The sequence below is a fragment of the Betta splendens genome, chromosome 5, assembly GCF_900634795.4.
Source record: "Betta splendens chromosome 5, fBetSpl5.4, whole genome shotgun sequence".
NCBI lineage: Eukaryota > Metazoa > Chordata > Actinopteri > Anabantiformes > Osphronemidae > Betta > Betta splendens.
The window spans coordinates 3,530,296-3,557,278 of record NC_040885.2 but is presented as its reverse complement, the minus strand read 5'-3'; the positions used below and the strand labels follow the sequence as shown (position 1 = coordinate 3,557,278).

Sequence of the window (26,983 nt, the reverse complement as noted above, 5' to 3'; positions counted from 1 at the left end):
ACAATACAAGGGGTGGTGGAGTGGAGTGGGTAGCACTGTTGCCTCACATCAAGAAGTCCATGGGTCCCATTTCCAGGTGCATTTTTGTGTGTTCTGAGTTTGCATGTTCTCCCTGTGTCTGCTGGGTTCTTGTGCTTCCATGCAACAGACCTGTTCTCTTCTTCTTCACCTCTTAAGCAAGTAACTAAATCTCTTCCTAGACTTAAACTGGGAGAGAAAACCTGTCTAAAACAGTTCATCAGTCACTGGCCAAAAATTGGCAAAAGCTGTAACTTCTAAATGTGATATTTTGCAATTTTTTTGCATGGCCTCCTGTGCCAAGATTAAAATTATGTGTACAGTATGGGTAAGAAAACAAAACAAAACTGAACTTAGTACTACCACATACCTCAAATAGCCTTAAAAAAACAAGAACATTAACACCCTGACCGGGTATGAATTGCACTCGTCTGACTGGTGGTGCCACCTGGCTGGGACAAGACCGGAACCGGAACGTGGCTTTAATACAGAAATCGTAGTTCAAGGATTGAGGCACAGAGGGAGCAGGCGTAATCAGGTCCAGTTAACAGGCATGGTTCAGTAACAGAATAAACAGAGTACGGTACCGGTCAGGATCAGGCGAGAAACAGCGGTCGGGAACTCGGAACAGGGTCGAAGACGAGGTAAACTGAACAAGGATTGCTGGAAAGTGACGTGCGTGCGACGATCTGGCAAAGACTATGTTGACTGGTAGTGGTTAAATACACAGGTGATTGCAGAGTGAGTGCTGGAACCAACAGGGTGAGAACGGAAACCGGAAATGTTAGAACATAAAACAGGAAATGAAAACTGGAACCAAAACACGGATGACAAACTAAGACCTTTCAAAATTAAAACTGGAAACAAGACCAAAACCTGACAGTACCCCTCCCCCTAGGGCATCTACCACGGCGCCCACGGAGCCCCCCCCCCCAACCAGGGCACACAAGCAGGGTGGGCGGAGGGAGGACCGGAGGAAGGATGACCCCGAAACAAGGTCCATATACAACCGAAACAGAGAGTCCAACTGAGCACATCCCCAAGGGCTCCATGGGATACAGAAACCCCCTCTTTTGGAGGGTGGTAGCAGGGGAGTAGCAGCGGACGATGACGGCAGAGACCGTGCCATCGCTGCAGCAGGAGGGGGCGTACCCCAGGCGAGCGGCCGTGACGGCGGCGGAGTCGAGGCGGACGGCGCCGAAGGAGGCAGCGCCACCCAAACAGCAGGAGGTGCCGAAGGCGAGGCCACTAGTCCAGCAGACGAGGCAAGAACCGACGTGGAGCCAGCGACGAAGACAGATGTGGAGCCAGACCCGGGACCAGAGACGAAGACAGACGTGGAGACGTGGCCGGAACCGGAGACGTGGCCGGAACCAGAGACGAAGACAGATGTGGAAACGTGGCCGGGACCAGAGACGAAGCCGATGCAGGCGTGGCCGGTGCCAGACCACCAGGAACCAATGCAGATGCGTCAGGCGCCAGACCACCAGGAAGCGATGCAGATGCGGCAGGGACCGGGCCACCAGGAACTGAGACGAGCGTGGCCGGGACCGAGCCACCAGGAGCTGAGACGAGCGTGGCCGGGACCGGGCCACCAGGAGCTGAGACGAGCGTGGCCGGGACCGGGCCACCAGGAGCTGAGTCAGATGTGATCCATGCCAGATCACCAGGAACCGAGGCAGACGTGGCCGGACCACCAGGAGCTCCAGGGACAGTCCTTTGGCTACATCCCCGAAGCCCGGAACCTCCTCCTGGAGGTTGTTGGGAACCGCAGCAGGAACTGCGACAGGCGCGACCTCCTCCTGGAGGTCGTCAGGAACCGCAGCAGGAACTGCGACAGGCGCGGCCTCCTCCTGAAGGTCGTCGGGAACCGCAGCAGGAACTGCGACAAGCGCGACTTCCTCCTGGAGGTCGACGGGAACTGCGGCAGGTGCGACCTCCTCCTGGAGGTTGGCGGGAACTGCGGCAGGCGCGACCTCCTCCTGGAGGTCGGCGAGAACTGCGGCAGGAGTGACCTCCTCCTGGAGGTCGGCAGGAACTGCGGCAGGAGTGACCTCCTCCTGGAGGTCGGCAGGAACAGGAACGGCGTCCTCCGTGGAGCCGACAGGTACCGGAACTAGGGTCCCCTCAGGGTCGACGGGAACTGGAACGACCTCCTCAGGGCCGACGGGAACTGGAACGACCTCCTCAGGGCCGACAGGAACTGGAACGACCTCCTCAGGGCCTACTGGAACTAGAACGACCTCCTCAGGGCCGACTGGAACTAGAACGACCTCTTCAGGGCCGACGGGAACTAGAACGACCTCTTCAGGGCCGACGGGAACTGGAACAACCACTTCAGGGCCGACGGGAACTGGAACGACCCTTTCAGGGCCAACGGGGACTGGAACGGCGTCCTTACCGGAGCCAGCAGTGCTGCTTGCGGTCTCCTCACTGGAGCTGGCAGTGCTGCTCACAGTCTCCTCACTGGAGCCGGCAGTGCTGCTCGCAGTCTCCTCAATGGAGCCGACAGGGGTTGGAACGGCGTCCTCTCCGGAGCCGGCATTGCTGCTTGCAGCTGCCGAGCTCAACGGAGTAGACGTCGGGCCTGACAGGGTATGAACTGCACTCGTCTGACGAGTGGTGCCACTTGGCTGGGACAAGACCTGAACCGAAACGTGACTTGACAAGGCCCGGAACCGGAATGTGACTCGACAAGGCCGGTACCGGAACGTGACAGGGACAGGAACATGAACCGCCGGAGCGGTGACAGGAACAGGAACATGAACTGCCGGAGCGGCGACAGGAGCAGAGACTTGAACCGCAGGAGCGGCGACAGGAGCGGCGACAGGAGCGGCGACAGGAGCGGCGACAGGAGCGGCGACAGGAGCGGCGACAGGAGCGGCGACAGGAGCGGCGACAGGAGCGGCGACGGAGACGCGACCAGACGATGCGCGCAGGGCGCATGTGAAGTCCCTCCGCATTAGCCCTAGTTCGTCAAAGAACTCCTTGTATTGTTCAAGCACTCCGGGGTACGCCACCAGAATTTGTCCTCCAGTATTTCAATGGCCAACTTTACTATGGAGAGCCGGACCTTGAGACTGGGCGCTTCCGCATATTTCTTGACTAGGCTCTGGACATCTCCGGGGATATCCTCCGGTAAACTCGGGTAAACAAAATCCATTTCTCCGGCGAGCGATTTGTACATGGAGCTGAACAGGAAAAAGGAAAAAGCAACGGTAACTGACCTGGGTGAGTGCTGGGCACTGGCTGGGTCCAAGTCTGCAAACGATGTGGGCTTTGTGGCTAATTGGAGCACTTTTTGGGGAAAACCTGGGCTGATTAGAAGAGACGGCGTCCATCCCACGTTGAACGGAGCCTCTCTGCTCTCTAGTAACATGGCCATGTTGCTTAGTCTCCCCACTCCGTGACAACTCAGAGTGGAGCCCAGGACGCAGAGTCGCAGTCTTACACGCCTCTCTGCATGTTCTCTACAGCCGCGACCCACTCTTAGTCTTAGTTATCGCATAGAGACTGTGTCTGCTTCTCGACCACCTAAACTATACAAGTCACAAACAAATCAAAGAGGAGTGACTTACCAGAATTTAATAAACATCAAAACAGTTCCTCTTACGGAACAAAGTAATAGTAAGCTAATAAAGTGTGGTTTATTAAATATCAGATCTCTCTCATCTAAATCCTTTTTAATAAATGACTTGATAAGTGACCATCACATAGATCTGTTCTGTCTCACTGAAACCTGGCTGCAGCAGGATGAATATGTTACTTTAAATGAGTCGACTCCAATGAGTCACATCAACCATCATGTTCCAAGAAGTACAGGTAGAGGTGGAGGAGTAGCAGCAGTTTATAAATCAGATTTATTAATTACTCCTAAACCTAAACATAGTTATAACTCATTTGAGAGCCTCACTCTGAGCCTTTCTCACCCAGACTCTAAAACTCAGAAACCAGTTGTGTTTTGTATTGTATACCGTCCTCCTGCTCCATATTCAGAGTTCTTAACTGAATTCTCTGAATTCTTATCTGACTTAGTTCTTAGCACAGATAAAGTCATTGTAGTGGGAGACTTTAACATTCATGTAGATGTTGACAGCAACTGTCTCAGCACTGCTTTTAACTCCTTAATAGACACTATTGGTTTTACACAGCAGGTAAATGAACCCACTCATCGTTTTAACCACACCCTAGATCTTGTCCTGACATACAAGTTGAAATTGATAATTTAATAGTTCTTCCCCAAAACCCTCTGTTATCTGACCATTTCTTATTAACTTCTGAATTTAGCACAACTGACCCTATAACAGCTGGAAAGAAATGCTACTATAGCAGATGTTTATCTGACAATGCTGTTGCCAGATTCAAGCAGATGATTCCATCATCTTTTGCCTCAATGTCTTGCAGATACACAGAGAACAGTCACCTTAATCCTTATGAACAGGTTGACTGTCTTGTAGGTGATGCTGCAGCTTCTCTACGTACAATGTTAGACACAGTGGCTCCTCCTCTGAAGAAGAAGACAGTGAATCAGAGGAGGTTAGCTCTGTGGTATAACTCAGACATCCGCAGTCTAATGCAAAGGACTAGACAACTAGAAAGACAGTGGCGTTCCAACAAAATAAATGTAAACTGCATTGCATGGAAGGACAGTCTAATGAAATATAAAAAAGCACTTTGTGCTGCTAGAAAAACATATTATTCCTCCCTAATTGAGGAAAACAAAAACAACCCCAGGTTTCTTTTCAGCACTGTAGCCAGGCTGACAAAGAGTCATAGCTGTATTGAGTCTACTATCCCCTTAAATCTCAGCAGCAATGACTTTATGAACTACTTTACTAATAAAATTATCATCATTAGAAAAAACATTCAGCAGCGACTTCTTCCAAATGACAGAAAGCACTGTCTAGATCCATCAACTTTAAATTTATTAAATCCTCTGTCTTACCTAGACAGCTTCTCCCCCATAACTCATATGGAGTTAACCTCAATAATTAACTCTTCCAAGTCGTCCACTTGTCTTTTAGATCCAATCCCAACCAGATTACTTAAAGAAGTTCTACCTTTAATCAGCTCATCCATAATAAATCAAATCAACCAATCTTTACAACTAGGCTATGTACCACAGGCTTTTTTTTTTTAGGTGGCTGTGGTCAAACCTCTATTGAAAAAACCAACCCTTGACCCTGGACAACTAGCCAACTATAGGCCCATTTCAAATTTACCCTTTATTTCCAAGATTCTGGAAAAAATCGTGGCTAAACAATTATCTTACCACCTTAGTGGGAATAACCTGTATGAAGATTTTCAGTCAGGATTTAGAAAACATCATAGCACAGAAACAGCTCTGGTTAGAGTCACTAATGATCTTCTATTAGCTTCGGACAATGGTCTAGTTTCTGTCCTTGTCCTGTTAAATTTCTATTACAGACACTAGAACATAGAATCGGGATTAATGGAACAGCATTGGGATGGTTTAAATCCTAATTGTTGAACAGATTCCAGTTTGTTCATGTTAATGATAAATTCTCCACACGCACAAGGATTAGCTATGGAGTTCCACAGGGTTCTGTGCTGGGTCCAATTCTGTTTAGCTTATACATGTCTCCTCTAGGTGAGATTATTAGAAAGCATTCTATTAATTTTCATTTTTACGCAGATGATATAGCTATACATATCCTTGGAACCAAATGAAACAGATCAACTAGTCAAAATTCAGGGTTGTTTAAAAGACATCAAATCCTGGATGTCCCAAAACTTCCTTCAACTAAACTCAGATAAAACCGAGATTCTTATTGTTGGCCTAAAAATCTGAGAGAGACACTATTGAGTCAGATAGCCACCCTGGATGGCATAACATTAGCTTCAGATTCTACTGTGAGGAATCTTGGTGTCATGTTTGACCAGGATCTCTCTTTTACATCATACATTAAACAAATCTCCAGAACCGCCTACTTCCACCTTAGAAATATAGTTAAAATCAGAAGCATCCTCTCTCAGAGCGATGCAGAGAAACTGATCCATGCATTTGTTACCTCTAGGCTTGACTACTGTAACTCCTTACTCATAGGATGTCCTAACAGCTCCTTAAAAAGCCTACAGCTCATTCAAAATGCTGCAGCCAGAGTTCTGACAGGACTTAGAAAGAGAGATCACATTTCTCCTACATTAGCTTCTCTGCACTGGCTGCCTGTAAAATGTAGGATAGAATTTAAAATTCTCCTACTCACATACAAAGTACTCAATGATAAAGCTCCTTCTTATCTTAAAGACCTTATAGTTCCTTATGCTCCCAGCAGAACACTTCGTTCTCAGAGCGCTGGGCTACTTGCGGTTCCTAGAGTGTTTAAATGTAGAACAGGGGGCAGAGCTTTAGCTACCAAGCTCCTCTCCTCTGGAACCAGCTCCCTCTTCAGGTTCGAGAAGCTGACACACTCTCCACCTTTAAGATTAGGCTTAAAACCTTCCTTTTTGATAAAGCTTATAGTTAGAGATGGTTCAGGTCACTGGCAATTATTGTTAGTCACAGGAACCATCTCTTAGTTAAGCTGCAATAGACATAGACTGCTGGGGGACTTAATTTATACACTGAGCTCCTCTGTTTCCTTCTACCTCCTCTGTCCCATAACCTCCCATCATTGTCCCATGTTTAACTAACCTTGTCTCTTTCTGTCCAGTAGTTGTGCTTCTCTCCTCTCTCCCCCCCCACCCCCACTCTTTCTCCCTCTCTGTCCTCACCCACAGGTATCATTGGACTCAAAGTTTGGTGTCTGTGATGGGCAGCTGCGGATTCAACCATCCTGCCTGTGTCCAGTCCCTGGTCCTACCATCCTGCCTGTGCTCTGTTGTTGCTTGTTGTTGCTTGTTGCTGTTGCTGTGCTTTTCTATCTCTCTATCCTCTCACCCCAACCGGTCGAGGCAGATGGCCGCCCACATCCAGCCTGGTTCTGCTGGAGGTTTCTTCCTCGTTAGAGAGAGAGTTTTTCCTCTCCACTGTTGCTGTCAAATTAAATGCTTGCTGTATGTGGGATTTGTTGGGTTTAGTTGTGTGAGGTTTTAAACCTTACTTTGTAAAGTGCCTTGAAATAACTTTGTTGTGATTTGGCGCTATATAAATAAAATTGAATTGAATTGAAAAGTCTGGCCAGATCGTTCTGTCACGGAACGGCAGAGAGAGGACCCAAAAGCATGGTGCTGACGCCGTAGACAGATGGTGTGCGTAAAAGGGCTTTAATACAGAAATCGTAGTCACAAACAGTCCAGGTTATTCATGTATGGGCACAAGGATTGAGGCACAGAGGGAGCAGGCGTAATCAGGTCCAGTTAACAGGCAGGGTTGAGTAACAGAATAAACAGAGTACGGTACCGGTCAGGATCAGGCGAGAAACAGCGGTCGGGAACTCGGAACAGGGTCGAAGACGAGGTAAACAGAACAAGGATTGCTGGAAGGTGACGACATGCGTGCGACGATCTGGCAAAGACTATGGTGACTGGTAGTGGTTAAATACAGAGGTGATTGCAGACTAATCCAAGACCGATGTGTGTAATGAAGTGAGGAAGTGAGGCTGGAACCAACAGGGTAAGAACGGAAACCGGAAATGTTACAAACTAAAAACAGGAAATGAAAACTGGAACCAAAACACGGATGACAAACTAAGACCTATCAAAATTAAAACTGAGACAAGACCAAAACCTGACATGTTCTCCCTGTAAAGTCACACTTTAGCAATAGGAACTCATTCAGACCCAGTAACAGCCAGGTTGTAGTCCAAGAACAGAACACCGGAAAAATGTGCTGTGGTTGTGTTCAAATGCAGGACTTACCATCACTGCGAAGCACTAAAGGAGTAGATGGGCCCTGGACTCTGTTCTTTGTGACAGTGTTGCTTATCACACAGGTGTAGTTGCCAACATCAGAGGGCTCCACTTTGGCAATGTATAGATTCCCTGTCTCCTGTGAGATAAAGCGACGATTGTCCTGGTTCACAAAAGTTGGGTACTCGTTAAAAATCCAAGAAAATGTCAGATCTGTGGACAAGGAAAAGAAAGGTGAGACAAATTTTGCATAAATAAAAGCCTCAAAACATCTGTTTGTATGCTGTATACTGTAACAAGTTACAGACCTCCTGAGAAAAGTAGAATGCTTGATATCATGCTAACTGCAAAATGTAAACTGATGCCAGGACCAGAGGAGTTGCAGTTTCCCAAAAAGCCAATTAAACAACAACCCATCAACAAGCATGTCAACAGTTGACAAAAGTTAAAACCTGCCAATGAGACTAAATTGGTTCCTAAGTTGTGCGCTTTCAAGAATGAAACTAGATAAAGTATTTCCATAAGAAAATGCAGTGAATGCTTCCATGCTGAATGTAATTCTGAATAATTGCTGAAAGTAGCTGAAACATTTAAAACAGATACAAATAGCTCAAGCGTGTAAAGCATAGATGAATGTATCTGAAGAGAATTAGGAATTCTTTAAACAATGCTGAATATTTGCAGAAGAAGCTGAAGTATTTGAATTTCAAATGGAGGAAACTTGAAAAGGTTTGCTGAAATTAAAGAACTGCTGAAAATCAAGGAAGTGTGTAAAGGTTTGCTCAGTTTGTTGAAAAATAGCCAAATATATCAAAATGGCTAAATATTGTAATTAAATAGTTTTGATTTCAAGAGCTGAATGAGTAGATCAGCATTTTGGAAATATTTAATATAGCTGAAATTTGCTGCAAAACAAGTAGTTGAATTTAAATTGATAAAAGTGAAGTAAATTAGTTTCATTAACTAGTCATAATTAACTAGTAAGGATAATAAGGATTCAAATCTTTTCAAATGCTTTGCAGCATTGATAAAGATTAGAAAAACAATACAGTAAATGCTGGAAGCAAAACTTACAGTCAATGGCATAGAGACAAGTATTGTTTATCTCATTTAATAATGATAATAATAATAGTAATAATAATTATAATAATAATAAAAATTAAGAATTAAGAATTAAGAATGCCTTTATTAGTCCCACAGCGGGGAAATTCCCATCAGCAGCCAGGTTACCCGGCGCTAGTCCGACAGTGGAAGCAAATTGCAGTACAAACAGTAAAAATAAAACGCACACACACAACCTTGCTGGAATTTTTTCTTGGATTCATCAGGACAGATAGATAAGGTCGGAGAGCAGACAGTGAGACTGTAAGGAGGGGGGGGTATCTGAATCAGTGTAATGAAGTGTTGTTTATAGAAGTATGACCGAGGCCGACCAAGATGTTTACAGGTCAGTCCAACAGTTGCCCTTGAAGGGAGTCACAATAAGGGGAAGAGGATAGATAGAGGCACAGCTGGTGAGCTAGATTGGACCCGGGAAGGGAGGGGTGAGGGAGAAGGGACAGAGTAATACACAGCCGAAATTAATACATTTTAACAATCCATGACTAATTTGTCTAGATCAATACTCCAATCGGTCAGAACTCAGGGCTTCTTCGCCTCTTGTGGGACCATGGGTCACCCGTGACATCTCCTCAAGCCTGTCAGACAAGGCTGTCACCATATTCACCAAGTGTTCAGTCTGTCTGCAGATGTTATCCCTCTGTCTCTTGTCTTCCTCCGTATGGGCTGAGATCTTATTAATCAGTCCTGTGATCCGGGCATCCGAACGGGCTGAGATGTTACAGATCAGTCCTTCAATCCGGGCAATCCTCTGGTGTAATTCCGTCAGCCGAGTAACCATGGCCCCCGTCGGCGTTTGCAGCTCCACAGCCGGTGGACACGCCAATGAGCCGGCCACAGATTTTCCAATCTTTCCAATCTTCCGATAAAGCAGGGCACCACCAAAGCCAATCATGAGTAGCCCAGTTATCAAAGTCCAAAATATGAATAGATCCTCTGCATCCTCGATGGACAGAGGCTCCAGACACAGGGGGCACCAGGAATCCCACGCGTCCCGCACGTAGCCGGAGGCAAAAGTCCCCAAGGGGCAGAGGGGTTCTCCCGGAGATTCTTTCCTTTGTGAAAACATTTTGTCCAATGCGCTGAGTGACCAGTTGATTAGCTCCATAATGTTATTCCAGAATAGCAGATCAGGGTGCTCAGAAAAAGACAAGACAAGGACACTGCAAGCAAAAGCAGAGTGGGAGCAGAGAGAAAACACGTCTGCACTCCTCGAGAGGCGGAAGTAGAATCCGTTAACCATTAATGAATGGTTAATAAAGTATACAGTACATTAAGAAATTATAGACCTTCATTAACCTGGTCAATCATCCAGTTTACAAATAATAAATCATTCAAATTAAAATTTTGCAGAAAGAGTGAGTGATGGCAGTGTTTACAACATAAAATGATTAATTCAACAGCCATGAAGCCTCTTTAAATGTCTACATCTTATGGTATTGAACAGTGCACTGTTAGTGCATAAGTCATTGTGAGATTGACAGCTTATCAATAACACCAATTTATATGAGGCCTGCTACTGGCTACTCCTACTTGTTTATATTACTGATGTCATCTTAGACAATGGGGTGCTGAACATTGTGACATAATCTGCTTCTTCTTGCTTCTATTATCTGCTTGCCCATTTTTTAGAGCGTGATCCAAAAATCCTGCTGACTGTATTGATCAGCATTACTTGAGACTTTAGCTAAGGGTTTAGTTGATATGAGTGATGGCACAGCAGAGCTCCAGGACATGGGGTACTTCAAGACAGGATAAGGCATGTTGTTTTCTCTCCAGTGCTTCTGGACTATGGTTGCACCTGCTCTTGTTCTATGTTTAAAACCCATATTCCAACATGGCACAACATGAACTGCAGAATACCACAGAGAGCAGAAAACATAAGGAGATGTTTCACACAGCTGGCATTCATAAAACCATCTAGGGTGTTGATGTAATGGGTTACACAATGTTCGCTGGTATTAAAGCGGGACACATTCAAGACAAATGTTAAAAGAATCCAGCTGCTCTTTTTGCCACATGTGCACAGGATAACCCTTTAAGTAGTTAATTTGAGCTGCCTCACAATAGTAATATTAATATGACAATAATCTTAATGTTGCATGATACAGCCATAAGCCATTTGATTGTTTAACCTGTAACAAAACATTTCCAAAGCATGATCCATTGGAGAGAGGTCTGCACAACTCTCACAAGAATCCTCTGCAATTTCCCTTAAGGATATAGATCACTTTGCAAAAATCACAACGAATGAAGGCACTTCATTCACATAAATAGACCAGGGAGCACCTTCAAAGGAAAGACCTCGCTGAATATTTACAGCCTGAACAAGACGTGCAAGTCAAACATCTCCTGGCACACCTAGGATCAACTTGATGGCCAGGTTTGACCTGCTGTCAAACACAATATCAGATTCTGCTGTCTCGGCTAAACTGTAAAATGTAAAAATGTTTGTAGCTCTTTCCGAGCCAATATGTAAAACACAATATAAATGTATGAATTGCTGATGACACCATACATAAGCCTTGCTTTGCATATGAAGACTGGCTCAGCATGTGCTATTTTAGTGTATGTGCTAACAGAAAGCTGTGATTGAGTGGAAGCTGCATGTGCAATTTTCCATTTGTGTGTGTGAATCAATTTCAGATACTTGTATGTAAATGTGAACAGGCAGAAGGGAGGTATCAGTAGTGATAACCTAAATTATTTTTAACAGTGTGTAATACAGTATGTATGATATGCAGCTAGTACAACAAATGCATGTGCAGGTGAACAATCTTCTGAGTATGTATTCACTGTGTCACAGTTTCGGTCTGGTTCCTGCTTTAGTTTGAAAGGACTTCCTGCTCTGCTCACTTCACAGCTATGCCACTGTCATGTTTTAGTTAGAGTTCCTGTTTTACTTTATCAGACAATCGCGGATGATATTAAACAGATTTATTTTGGCAAAGAAAGGGTCAGGTTCAGGCAAGGTCATACACTGGTAAGCACTGGATTACAGTACAAAAGGGTCAGGTAGTCTCAGGTCCGTGGACAGGTAGGGTTTAACAACATGCAGGCTCTCAGTGTGGTACAGTACGGGATGAGGCGGTCTCATGGTCAAAAAACAGGCAGAGTAATAACCAGGCTGGATCGGTAGGCAAGGCAGACAAGGAGCAGGCTGGAATCGGGAATGATGGTCAAAACAAGATCAGGATCACGAATCAGGACAAAAACAAGAACGCTGAATGATGGCGAGTTCACGCATAACAATCTGGCAAATGACTAGTGTGTAGGCCGGTGTTTAAATACTAAGGCTGATGACTGATTATGAACAGGTGTGTCTGGTGTGAGCCGATGATTGCGTAAAAAACAGCTGTGGTGGTTGAAACAGGAAGACCTTCAAAATAAAACAGAAACTGTAACTAAAACATGACAGTGGCATAGCTGTGATGTGAGCAGAGCCGGAAGTCCTTTCAAACTAAAGCAGGAACCAGACCGAAACTGTGACACACTGTTGTAATCAATGTGAGTGGAAGAGTAGAGGAATGTTCAACTGTTTGATTTTGTTTTTACAACCTTGTAAGTTTTTAGTATCCTTGTGTTTTCAAACTCTTCTTTTTTCTCCTATTAGTTACAGTCTGTTTCATTCTAGAATAATTCTCTCCTGTTTTAAGCAGTGATTTGCTTTTCTTTTTTTCTGTCATTTATTAGTAACGGTGTAAGCAAAGATCTTAAATTCCTAACTGTATGTTTGTTATATACTGTAACTTGTCTTCCTGCCTTGCAGTGATTTTTAGTTTCTAGATACTGTAGTCTGTGTCTTTTCTGTTGTTTAATACATTTGTTTGTTTAAGAATCCTCGATCAGAGCATTTGGGTCCAACTACTGCTTTTGCTAGTCCACCATCCAGGCGAACTAGGCGGTCGCCTAGGGCGGCACCTGCCAGTCTTTGAACTTTGTGAGGTAACTGGAGTAAAGACATACTGTACAGTACAGTAGGGAGAAAATGCAATCTCCACACATACAATAAAGTATAAAGTAGTAGTTGGAGGTAGGTGTCATTATGGAAAAAAAGAATATATACTCTACCCAGCAGTCACACAACCCACCTTCAACCGACCTTCAATGTTAAAATATGGTTGAAATAATGTCAGTTATTGTTGTGAAATTGATGCAACATTGAAACAACATTGAATGCGGATGGCTGTAAAAAGGTTAACAAAATACTTTTAAAGTAACGTTGAAATAATGTCAGTTATTGTTGTGAAAATGATGTAACATTTAAATGTTTGATCAACGTTGAATCAACGTTGCCCCATCAACGTTGATTCACCTTTCAAAATCAACACAATCCAATGGTCATTCAATCATAATATGACGTTGATTCAACTATGATTCAACGTTGAAATGCCTGCTGGGTATATATCAATTGCCTGGTAGTCAGTCCACCACTTAGCTACTGTACATTTACAGTAGGTCATAATGTAGATAGTGCTACTGATGTATATACCGTAAACATAATAAACATGAGCTTTAAAAAGACAAGGGGTGTATGTGAGCAGCAAAAGTCTGTCCCACATAATAACCTATGTACAAGAAGAACAGGACAAATAAGCTAAAAACCATAGCATTATACAATACTAAACGTAATAATAATCATAATTTGTATATATAATAATATTTAGTCATCATGTCCTTGGTAATATATTGTATGTACATGGACTCATTAAGTTTTTGTTGACATTTTAAAAGCTAATTTAAAAGGCAATGCTAAAAAACTTGAAGAATATGCTGTGTTAATATTAAGTTACATTTTTAAAGTTTCCTCTACTTTAGGATGCTGTTACTATAAATTGTATTAAGGTAAATGATGTATCACACTTGTAGTATAAGTGGTGCTGCACAGTATATATATGTATGTGTGCGTTTGTGAGTATTTACAATGTGATATTTGTATGAAGACATACAACCTGCAGTCCCATGATTGTTGCATATATCTGCTAATCAAATAAAAAACATCTCATGTCTGTAGTACCTCAACCAAACCTAATGAATACGATGCTGACAGTAAGACAAAATCAAAATTGCATACTGTATGAAATCTTATATCAAAATATTAAATTGACCATTACAAGCATGAACGACTGAGGCAACTGTAACTTACTTTAAAATAGACATCAAAGGACACCACAGAGATCTGTTCCTCTGACAAATCAACATGTTTTGACTCTAAAGTCTTTTCCCTAAAGGTGAGGGACGACGAGATTACAACATGCTGTCTGCAGCAGCTTCACCGCAGCTTCTGTCTTGCGTCATTCTTTCAACAGGTAAAGGTAAGCGTACTGGGACACGTTGGACAACATTAACCCCTCAGTGGCCCTGCTAAGACAGTGATATACTGCACTACTACTGAACACCCAACCAATCTGTATTTTACCACTAAGAATATAAGTATGAATACAACAATAAATGTAAGTTCAAACTACCTTTTTTCAGACCATCAGTGTACAACAGAAAATATTGTGAGTGCACAATATACCAAACAAAAGTGAATACCAAGGAGTCTACATCCAGTACAGACATAACATATTTCAATATGATGCATAAGCTACAATGCAGAAGAATTATACAATGAAAAAATGTGAATAAAATATGCAAATTCCCTGAAAATAAAACCCCTTTACAAAGTTAAACTTTGGATGATAGGACGCTGTCATGTAAAACACAGCCAGTAGTAAATAATTCCACGAACTGAGCTACATTACAATCACTGTAAAAGTACAGGTTAAATCTGTAATCCTGCGCTCTGATGAGCAAGCTTGACTCTTGCGGATGCAACTGTCATGTTTTCGACAATGGAAATTTTTCCTTTTGCACAGCAGGTGACAGCACATATCATCTGGGACAAAATTCCCCATGGGCTTAGAGGATTTGTGTTTATGTAGTAGCATCAAGAAGCCTCAGAACATGACATGTGACTGCAGACAGACAGAGAAGGTGGAGGTACTTACACATCAACAACTGTAATGTTAAGAAATGTTATTTGCACACACACGCATGAAATCAGATGTTTACTCATAAAACTATGGTCCGTATTCTTTTATTTCACATTATCTTATTCTCCTTATTCCACACACATATTCCCATACTTCTGAAGCATCAATAACAACTGTTATGTGTACTGTAAACTGTAGATTGAAGGAGCCTTAAGAAGGATGTCACTCACATGTCTTTTTTAAAATGTGCACAAGCTACACTAAAACCTCTCCGTGAACTTTTTGACCATGAAGAACTCAGTGTCACATACACAATATCCCATTTTATGCTGCTGTCATGTTGCAGGCTTCTATTCATTGAATTTGTTCTTTGCTATAAATATGTAAGGATAATTGCTACATTATTTCAAAACCGTAAAGATTTGAAATGCATCGAGAACTCTCGATGGATGTAGTGACATAACAGGGCAACAGACTGATGAAGAGGGGGAAATATGACTGAATGTGGGACTGGAAAAGAAGATTATCCGCTGAGATTGTAAAAAATACGTCATTTGATAATCAGATTAAGAGCATTATCCCAGATAGAAAAAAAGAGGAACTACCAAATAGTATGAGTCATCTACAGCATCATCCACAAAACATATAAATATTTTCATACTTACAGCAAATAAAGTAATTTTAATTAACAAAGAACAGACAATTTAAAAACGATGGAGTGAACTATAAAATTTATGAATTTATTCAATGCAACTTACAACATTTACTTCCAATGCTGTACCATCATTTAATAGTAATTATTTGTATTATTTTACAGTAGCTTTAATGCTTTAATGTGTGAATGCTGTGGCCAAAGGTGTGAGAATCTGGATCATTTTTAACATGGAAATCTAGGAGAAGGTTTGTTTTTTTCAGATTTCGCATGACATTCAAATCTACTTGTCAGACATCACATTCTCATTAACTGTCACTCAACACTTAACAACCACACTCAAATGAAACAAGCTAATGGCCAACTGGTGCTGTACGCCATAATGACCCTACCTCTCCTATTAAGCCTGACCTGCTGTTTGCCTTTCCATGTTCCATGTTTTAATTTGTTGTGATGAATGAGATGAATGAATTTGCCACACACAAGCAGAAAAAAGCTGGTAAAGGAGTCATGAGTGTCATTAGCATATTGTTATTGGATGGCAGCCTGCTGACACCACACTGAATAACATTTTTAATACCAATAAGAATGTCAGTATAACTGCTGTTGACCTAACATTACAATTACAATACGTTTTCAGGAAATTGGCATGCGATGGAGAATGGCACAGTAGATCTACAAAACAATACAAACCACATGATGAGAGGGAGCTGCTCGTTGTGCCCCAGTGAATAAGAGGCTAAAGGCACTTTCAAAATAAAGTGCTGAGTGAAGTGTTTCTATACCTGCCAATAGCAAACAAGTACAACAAGAGCCTGTCTACTATTCAGATTCAAATAATCCCCCCTTAAAAAAGACTCAGTCAGGACCAAAAGTAACAAATTTGGCAACACAAACTTTGATCTTATTTTAATCAGATGGTAATTTCCAGGAAAGGTATACAGTAGTTTCCTCACAACCAAGAAACACAGTTATGAATATAAATCATATGCTGTTTGTATCTCTTATTATCTTGGGACTGCAGACATGTCTTCATAGACAAACTGTAGCACATTCATCTCATATAATGGTATTTGCCCATCTATCTAATTTATCTTTATGTGAGAACACACACCATTCCATATGCAACATACATCATCCATATTCATGACAGGTCAAACATTTGCAATAAAATAACTGAGATTGATGACTTTCTCAATTTACACCCTCAGTAACTCTACTGAAGGTGTGAATTCAGAATTCATTAACAAACACTCATCTTTTCACTGATGTTCAATAGAATGTTAGTACAGTAGTTCATCAAACTGATGTTACACATTAACTCGATTAGTAAAGGTTTATCAGAATGACTATATTTATTCAACTCAAGTTTTTGAATTAAGGTTTTTTTTCCAACTTTTACACACAAACTCCCTAGATGTTCACATGTTTGGGTCCACACACACTGTTACATAAGTTATGCCTGGTATTGCAATTATGTCATTAATGAATTTTAACTGTGATCAGCTTAATTTAGTTTTATAATTTTAAAAAAATCTATACAAAAAGGTATATAGTATAGAGTAGGTACATGAACGACAAACTAAAAGTTTAGCTCTTAGTCAACATGTCATGGCTAATCTATGATGCTACAGTAGCTCAACAAGCAATATTTTATGGAGACAAATGCCGTTTCAGATTACCTCAACAACCACATCAGCACTGGCAGAACACTGCTGACTTTCTTTTTATTGCTGCCAGTTTGAATGCTCCGAAGCTTCAACCAGCAGCTTGGCTTAATGTGTGTGTGGGTGAATGTGTGTGTGCATTTGGTGCCAACAGCCTGGCCTAGGTGTGTGAAGCCTGTTGGATGTTGATTCCGTGTATATTGCTTGAACATATTTCAAAGCAACATTTTAGCCTTAAGCCAAGTTTTGGTATGAGACACCTGTGTTTTACAAATTGAATACACTACAGTGTGCGTTTACTGCATATATTAAAGCTATACTTCGCTGAAAAGCAAGTTGTGTTATAAATATTGTACATTTTATCAGCACGAATGTGCAACAACATTTAACACTGATGGTCTATGTCCAGAGAAAACAGGTATACCAGAAGTAATACTGTATGTGTTGTGACTGAAAATGGTCATATCCTACAACACCCAATACCCATTGCGCTCTGACAAATCACCTGAGCTGCAGTGATTGGACCTACCAGTGATTGGGCGTTTAGCTGCGCCCCCTCTCAGCCCAACTGTTGCTGGGGCAGGTACAGAAAAAAAACAGGAAGCACTAGTTGTAGTCTGTGAGCATATGGTGTCACGTTTCATGCCACTTCCTGTTTTTATTTTGTAGTACTTCCTGTTCTCAATTGCAGGCATCCCCGATAGCGTCGCGCAACGGATCCACCTCCATTATTCTCCCCCGGTTGTGTTCCTCTTTTCCCACCTAATGGGCACTGCGGATTCAACTGCAGACCAGGGCACGAGGGAGCAACTATTTGAGGAGGCAGCTACCCTCATTCTGAGGGAACCTGCCCTGCGTGCGGCCCTGCAACTCCCAGGCCTGCAGCCAGCAGCCACGCCAGATCCCACGTCTCAGCCAGGTCAGTCTTGTCACGCTCAGGTTCCAGTGCAGTCGAGTCACGTTCAGGTTCCAGTCCAGTCGAGTCACGCTCAGGCCTTATCCCAGCCAGAAGGCACCATCCATCAAACAAGTGCTAGTCACATCCAATCAGGCCCGACGTCTACTCCGTCGAGCTCGGCAGCTGCAAGCAGTCATGCTGGCTCCAGAGAGGACGCCATTCTAGTTCCTGTCGGCTCCAGTAAGGACGCCGTTCTAGTTCCTGTCGGCTCCAGTAAGGACGCCGTTCCAGTTCCTGTCGGCTCCAGTAAGGTCGCCGTTCCCGTTCCTGTCGGCTCCAGTAAGGACGCCGTTCCAGTTCCTGTTGGCTCCAGCAAGGACGCTGTTTCAGTTCCTGTCGGCTCCAGTAAGGAGATCGTTCCAGTTCCTGTCGGCCCGGTAGAGGCCGTTCCAGTTCCTGTCGGCCCTGTAGAGGTCGTTCCCGGTCCTGTCGGCCCTGTAGAGGTCGTCCCAGTCCCCGTTCCTGTCGGCTCCCGCGAGGACGCCGCTCTAGCTCCCATTCCTGTCGGCTCGGAGGGGCAGTCGCGCCAGCTGCAGATCCTGCCGCAGCTCCCGCCGACCTCCAGGAGGAGGTCGCGCCGGCTGCAGATCTCGCCGCAGTTCCTGCCGACCTCCAGGAGGGGGTCGCTCCGGCCGCAGTTCCTGCCGACCTCCAGGAGGGGGTCGCTCTGGCCGCAGTTCCTGTCGACCTCCAGGAGGGGGCCGCTCCGGCCACAGTTCCTGTTGACCTCCAGGAGGGGGCCGCTCCGGCCGCAGTTCCTGTCGACCTCCAGGAGGGGGCCGCTCCGGCCGCAGTTCCTGTCGACCTCCAGGAGGGGGCCGCTCCGGCCGCACCTGCATTGGTTCCTGGCCGCTCGGTTCCGGCCGCACCTGCATCGGTTCCTGGCGGCTCGGTTCCGGCCACACCTGCATCGGTTCCTGGCGTCTCGGCTCCGGCCGCACCTGCATCGGTTCCTGGCGGCTCGGCTCCGGCCGCACCTGCATCGGTTCCTGGCGGCTCGACTCCGGCCGCACCTGCATCGGTTCCTGGCGGCTCGGCTCCGGCCGCACCTGCATCGGTTCCTGGCGGCTCGGCTCCGGCCGCATCTGCATCGGTTCCTGGTGGTCCGGCGCTGACCACGTCTCCACGTTTTCCCTCGTTTCTGGTTCATCTGCTGGACTGGTGGCCTCGCCCTCGTCACCTCCTGCCGGTTGGGTGGTGCTGCCTCCTGCGGCGCCATCCGCCGCGGCTCCGCCGTCGTCGGGGTAGCTCACCTGGGGAGCGTCCCCTCCTGCCCCGACGATGGCTCGGCCGTCGTCGTCCACCACGCCTCTGGGGTCCTGAGTTCACCTCCGTCGGGAGGAGGATGGATTTGGCTTCGCCTTCCCGGACTCCGCCAGCCTGGCTCTTGGGCATGGGGAGTGCCGTTTCGGCCTGGTGGCCGCGCAACCTGCCCTCCCCTTGCCGCCATCCCCCGTGAAGGGACTTTCTGGACCTTGTTTTTGTGTTTTGGACTTATCATGGACTCAACTTCCTGCCCTGTCTCATGTCCTTGTCGTTATTGTTGTTGTGTCTGTTTTGACCCTCCTCCGGTCCACCCTCCGCCCACCCTGGTTTGGGGGGGGGGCTTCCGTGGGCGCCGTGGAAGACGCCCTGGGGGGGGGGGGGGGTGTACTGTCACGTTTCATGCCACTTCCTGTTTTTATTTTGTAGTACTTCCTGTTTTCAGTTCAGTTGTTCACCCCCCGGATCTTTTAGCACACCTGTCAGCAATTAGTTAATCAGGCAACGGTATTTAGTCTTCACATCACACACACTCTAGCTGCCAGATTGTTAAGTCCAGTACTTCTTTCCAGCGTTTCGTGTATAGTCTCTCTTGTATTGATCCTGATTACCTTGACCGCCGAATCCTGTCTGAACCTTGTCTGTACCGTTGCCTGGATAGAGAAACCTGCTTGATCGTTTGACCATGAGTTTGCCTAGTCCTTGACTGTGCTTTAAGACCATGCTCTTTTTGTGTATGACCTGGACCGCCTAACTATGATTGTGGAAATAAACCTGAGTTCTTCCTCACCACGTCTGCGCGCTGTGCATTTGGGTCCTCCTCCGTGTGTTCTGACACATGGAAATCAATCCCCCTGCGATGTCTTAGGGGACTTTTGCAGAGAAATAAATGATAATTTCTCTGCATAGGAAATATGAAGTAATCTGAGTGTCCCTTCATTCTTAGTACCCGCCATCGTTTGAGTCAACCCAATTGCTGAATCGCTGAAATAACTCACTGTTTTGAGAAGGCTTTCCCTGAACTTGTAGATGCTAGACAAGCTTCTGACTTAATTCAGTGCTTGATTACATTACTTCAGCACAAATGGGCAGATTTAAAAAAACAATGATTGAGCTATTGACAAAAAAGATCATGATCTACTACAGTCAGCTGAACTATTTGAGTTTATCATTTCAGATTGCTACCAGCAACTTTTCAAAAGAAAAAAAAAATCCTTTTGTCCCTTCTGTGTTTTGTAGCTTGACTAATCACCATAACCACTGTGTCTCTCCCTCAGTGTGTACAGTATACATTCTCCCTTTAGCCACAGACATGCTGACACACACACAACAAATTGTATTCCTATCTTGTGACATCCAGCCTGTGTTTTTTTGGTCTTGTTGCTGTTACCCCTGCTCTGCATGTTACCTATACCCAAGTTTAGATCAAGTATTTCTTACCAGTCCTTAAATCACATTTGTGTTCCCTTTCTCGTAAAGTGGCCTGGAAAATAAATCCCATCAGTTCCTACAAAAAGTAAGTCAAGCCTGTTAGTTAAGTTAAGCCTGTTTTAAACACCTGGACATGGACTATGCCATTGGCAGGGTAACATACTCTATCATCATCTGCATCCTGGGGAGGTCACTCCCTGCATTTATGCATCTTTAAAATACACATAGAAGGAACCCCTTTCACACCCATCAGCAGGAACCATTGGTTGGACATACAGTACAGACCATCACATCTACAGGAATCCCACCCACACTGACTAGTATTCACTGCTTGTTTAAGACCCTATACCACAAAACAGTTTACTTCAAACCTATTAACATACTCAGGTGTTTACCCATCTAATATATGTACAAACCCACTAACAGAGATGGAAACTTGCTCCACCCAAAGGATCAAAAACCAAGATGCAAAAGGAGCAACAGAGTGCCTGCAGTCCAGTTCAGCAAAAAGTGCTCCGAGCTGTACACTGGAGGAAAAAAACAGCCATTGCACAAGAGGATGAGCCAGCACAGAAGCTACTCATTTAAGGATAACAACTGTGTGAAGTACAGTAAGCTAAATGTCTAACTAGCTCATCAAGGCTCTGTCAAAACTATCTATTCAAAATACAGCCCTGAATTGATGATACGCGGGCATACGGCCTACACACAGCAACTCAGAAACACTAAAAAACTTAAATGGCATTTCAAGCATTACAATAGTTCCACCCAAAGCAGATCATCACATTTCACCAGTCAATTATTTGTACCTCATTATGGTGTCATTGAGCACTGCTTGTAATCAGTTTTATTAACACAATGATGAATAAACTGCACTGCACAATAGTTTATTTCAATGACATTAAAATAAGAGACAGAAATTAGGCTGCAATCATAGTGGATACAACTGTTGTTGATCATGAGCAACACAAATATCACCTCAAAACCTTTCAGTCTACCATTGCAGCACATGCAAAGCGTGGATTAAACGTAGGACAGAGCAGCTGGCTCTTAAATAGCATTCGACCAAACACAACACTTCACATTAGAAATACACATCTTAGAAGGTAACAATGTGGTTGCAATCCTGTTTGGTTTTACAACTGTAACAAAAAAGTAACAACCACTGAAATGATAATACATAGTTTTACCTCCAGAATGTGGTGGGGGACCGCATAGCAGAACCACGCCTTGGCCTTCACGGACTGATACAGAGCTTCTTCTGTGGGTCTTGAAGTTTTCTAAGTCTGAAAAATTAAATGAAAACAATTTATGGAAGAGTTTAAAATAGAAAGCTTTTTCGTTTTCCTAATTATTTACAGGATGCAAATCCTGACGCGGAAAACAGGAAACACCCACAATAGGCTGTCACTTTAGTATTGAGTTCATCGTTGCTATATATATTTATGGTAAAAGCTCTTTAGTTTTGCTATAAGCTAAATTACCTTGAGTGTCGGTGTATCCTGTGGCTAACCAGGAATGACTGTGATGGAACCACAAATATCAAAAAAAGAAAATGAAAGGGCCCCAGTTTCTAACAGAAGAATTTTATTAATAATAGTAAGAAATATTTAGTTGTTTCTGTTTCATCTCTAAGTTTATTGTAGTCTTTCCAGTGTTCTTACTTTTTGACGTTTGTGTCCTTTTGTTTTAATGGTTTATGTTACATTTTCACTTTTACTGTAAAAACTGCATAGCGACACCAGAAGTAAAACTGAAATTCAGTTTGAACTAGTTCTGGTCCAATTCCTGGATAGTCTTTGATGAAAAATTATTTAAATTGAGCAGGGTTACAAAAGCTCCTGTGAGCTTGCTGAGCGGAAAGCTAAACTTTTTTATCTAAACCATATACAAATATTTATCATTTTAGCAAAAGGAAATGGGGTATAATGTCTGATTCCATTCACCTTATTATAAGAACATGCTATTACATAACTATTACCTAACTATTACATACCATGATACAAAAAAGAACGGTGCCAGCAAAACCTTAACCAGCGCAAACATAATAAATATTACATATTTTATATTTGCAAGGGGACATATTAATATGTACCCATGTGCGTTTTTTCTGCAGGTCAATCGTCAAGCTTTAGTTTATGTTGCTTGATTATTTATAGATTAGTTTGGTGTTGTTAACCTCTTTGTTGGGCCCAGTTTGTTGTTAATGTTCTCTTGGAATTAGTCCTTTTTTGTTTGAACAAAATAAATTTTGTTATTTTTGAAACACCATGTGTGCTCCTCCTGCCTTACTATTTGGTCCCTCACATGCCGTTTAAGTGATGAACTCTGCAGCGATGAACTCTAAATACAAATAGGATGAGCTTCACCATCTATCACCAGTGATGGTGTAATTAACTAAAACCTCTAAATTAATGTGATTTTACTTAAATACATAAAAATAATGCAGGGTTTTAAATTATAGACTTACTAAGAAAAAAATGATACATTCTATATTCTGGACATTGATTTCAATTGGCGCGTATGCTAATCATTTTTAAACATAACAGACACTCCTCTGTGGGAAATTTTGTGTTGACATTAGATGCTGTGCCTCTGGCTGAGGGTTGTTCCTGGAGGGTCATCGAGCATTTGGTTATCAAATCCTGGGGACTTCATTGTTTAAGGAAGTAAAGGGGGGTTTACTGTACTCATGTGGGGGGTTGTAATGGTATAAATACAGGTGATGTGTCCTCAGTCCTTCAGTGGAGGAAAAGGTACTGTGCTGTGATATTACTGTGATACTGTGACCAGGCTTTGTTAGTACTGTGGCTGATCAGTGTAGTCATCCAAGTCCTTGAGGTAGCAGTTGGCCACAAACAAGTTAAGAAGATGACCTGTCTGTGGACTCTGTCTCATGCAGACGCACTAAACGCTTGCACAGCTAGCTGGTTCTGTAATTCAAAGTGGCATAGTGAAAATCGATTCTGCATTATCTATCCAATGTCCACAGTGTCATTTTCAGTTATGGAATGATAATTAGATGCACTAAAATTGTGCTGGTAAAAATAAATACATATTTGTATTAATTTCTGTTTTCACCAATAGTTTCAGCTCATTGCCAATCTAGCACACAATTTACATTTGTGGTTCACTCTGACTGCAGGTGTTGTTTAGCTAAAATTACAGTAAACTAGCTTTGCAGCTAAAAGCAGACAGAAATAGCTGGTACACTACATCTCCCAGTGCTGCAGTGTGATATCACGCTCCTCTGTACAGTATGTATAATTTCTTGCTCCCTTGCTGCCAGAAGATGATATTTACAGTAGCTTTCTATAATGATTTTTTAACCAGAGGGTGAATGATTCCCTCCTTTTTAAAAAAACAATGGGTAGTAATATTTTTTCCACTGACATTATTCAATTAAGCATTTATCTTGGATTTATCTTATTTTAACAAGGCTGTGTACTGTTCATTAATTGGCTGTGCTTATGTTTTCCTTAAAAAATAAATGAATTTACTAATAATTTGTATGGTCTATTATAATATTGAACCAATGGACTTTACTTTGTTAAAAAGAAAATTCTAACCTAGAATAAAGCAATTACTGATGAAATAAAAATCTGTAATTATTACAATATACTGTAGGAAATCTGTAATGGTCATCACGTAAATCATTTGTCATGTGAATTATGACCAAAGTCAGATAAGAATTTAATATTCTTGCTTGGAGGTTTATAAAAAATTATGTTTTTCAATAGCCATTAGTTTTAAAAATCTGTCATTTTTTACAAACTGTTACTTTTTAGTACCTCTTTTAAGATGCATTAGATGCCTAGATATCTCCTACCTGTCATTCAAATATGATTAATGGAGTGGGGTTAGTTGTATCTGCTGTTTTTTAACCTTGTGCCCATGTTAAATTAATTAGTTTGCCTGTACAGTACCTGAGTCCAAGTGAAGTAAAAATCTACAAACATGGAAACATGTTAATTCTGGCTTGGCTTAATGAAAAATATTGGGCTTTTTAGGTTTGTCAAAACAATCTGGCTACTCCAAAACATGAACAAAAGCTTTTTTTGAGTGGTGCAAACAATACTTTCATCTGGAGGCGCAATAGGTTAGATAAAAGCCTCCATGCTTCCCCAAAATATGAGACTAGAACAAAGTGGATAAAAGACATCTAAGCTAGTGAATTCATTCCAAAAAATCCTTTTTGGCATCATTTTTGACTGAGATCAAAGCTGTTGTGATGTGCAGATATGCACTTTACTAAAGCCACTGATTGTCCCTATCTACATCCACAGAAATGGTCCAGCTCGTGCTGAGGAATAGTGGTAAATTCTAGCACTTTTACTTCCTCCTCCATTCATCCACTCCCAGCAGGCAAAAAAGAGCAAAAGACACATTGTTGGAAAAAAGGCTGAAGGAGGCTAGTGAAAGCATATTTTAGACTACAGTGCTGCCAAAGATGTCAACAACATTGCATGCAAATTCTCTTCCTCTTCGAAAGAGGAAAAATAAGTTTTCTTCTGTACTTAAGGATATTTTTTGAGAAAGGAAGCAGACGTCGTACAGTATCTACATCCATTACCATCAATTACTGCAAACGTGGCTCGACATAGGCAGATTATGCTGATGATCACACCTAAGACATGTGTGCTCTCAAAATGCCAGCACAACATATCATGCTTCAACTTGCCTATCCAACCATGAACACAAGATTCATGACAATGGACAAGGATTCTCATTGTCTTCAGATGGATGGTATGTGACATGGTTTGTCAGAAAATCCAATTACATGTAAATAGAGGCAGGCTTTTAAATGAAACAGTTTCAGAGATGTGCTGAAAATGTTTCCAGTTCTATTGAAGCATATTGGAATGATGGAAAAATAAAATTACAGTGTTAAGTTAACAATTCTAAAACAATTTAATTTTTTTTTAATTGAGCATGTGGTTAGATACAGAAACTTAAAATTATGACTGTCACGTTCAAGTTAAAGCTACAGTAATTTGCTTTTGTGTGGATTTGTGTAAAGGTGCTCTAATTATGTCATTTTAATGCATATTTCAGTCTATATTAATTGAATAATCTGTATATATAAGTAATTTTTTTGCCAACTACAATACATATGAAATCGGCTCCATAGGCTCCTTCATCTTTAACACTTGTTTTCTTCAGTACACAGTCTTGATATAAATCCTAAAATATTATTAAAAAAATAAATAAAAAAACGTATGGTGTATGGTCTAAAAAAATTAATTTAGTAAAACATGTCTCATAATTAAATACATACAGCTGTATAAATGTTTGTCATTTGCTAAATACATTTGCATCTGAATATGGTGTTAATAGCAAATCTTAAGTATGTTCCACCCATCCATCCATCCATTTTTAACTGCTTATCCAGGGTCAGGTCTCAGGGGCAGCAGTCTAAGTAGAGAGTGCCAACAGAGACATAGTCCTGGATCTTCCCCTGGGGCCTCCTACCAGTGTGACATGCCCAGATGTGGAGGAGCAGCCACTCTACTCTGAGCTCCTCCTTGGTGACAAAGCCCCTCACCCTATTGGTAAGGATACGCCCAGCCACCCTTAGATGGAAACACATTTCAGCCACTTGTTTTCACGATCTTGTACTTTCGGTTATGACCCAAAGCTCATGGCCATAGGTGAGGGTAGGAACGTAGATTGACCGGTAAATTGAGAGCTTCGCCTTTTGGCTCAGCTCCCTCATCACCATGACAGACCGGTACATCAACTGCCGACAATGCTAAACATTTTTACACAAACAACTAATCTCTATTGCCCTGTCGTACATCAAGTTTAAACATCAAGTGTTGTGTTTGACTGACTACTAGTTTATGATATGTGTTTGTCTTTTACACCCTGGTCTCTGGCTCCATCCTATCTGACTCCCCACCAGACCTAAGGCCGTAAAACCGAATGCATCTTGTCTTCAAAGCTTGGTGTTCCTTCCTTTGGATAACAAGACACGATGATGCAGAGAATGTAAACATTCTCACTCACAATGAGATACTGTAAGGTGGCACAAAAAATTCTATTGGTTCAGGGAGACATTCCACCGGGGCCGGGGAAAGAGGTT

General features: G+C 42.8%; 2 protein-coding genes across 10 annotated transcripts in view; one reads left to right on the top strand and one right to left on the bottom strand.

Moving 5' to 3' along the window:
* LOC129604081 (protein NYNRIN-like) overlaps positions 1 to 26,983 on the top strand; it is a 448,396-nt gene that overhangs the window by 51,306 nt on the left and 370,107 nt on the right. The gene's annotated exons all lie outside the window — the stretch shown is intronic.
* The window catches only part of LOC114856382 (contactin-4-like), a 193,867-nt gene that overhangs the window by 76,128 nt on the left and 90,756 nt on the right, over positions 1 to 26,983 (bottom strand). For all 7 annotated transcript variants that reach the window (XM_029152285.3, XM_029152288.3, XM_029152289.3 and 4 more), the window contains 2 exons: positions 22,089 to 22,184; positions 7,840 to 8,043 (listed from right to left, as the gene is read on the bottom strand). In XM_029152285.3, coding sequence (XP_029008118.1) covers positions 7,840 to 8,043; positions 22,089 to 22,184 — 300 coding nt within the window. The remainder of the gene's footprint in view (positions 1 to 7,839; positions 8,044 to 22,088; positions 22,185 to 26,983) is intronic.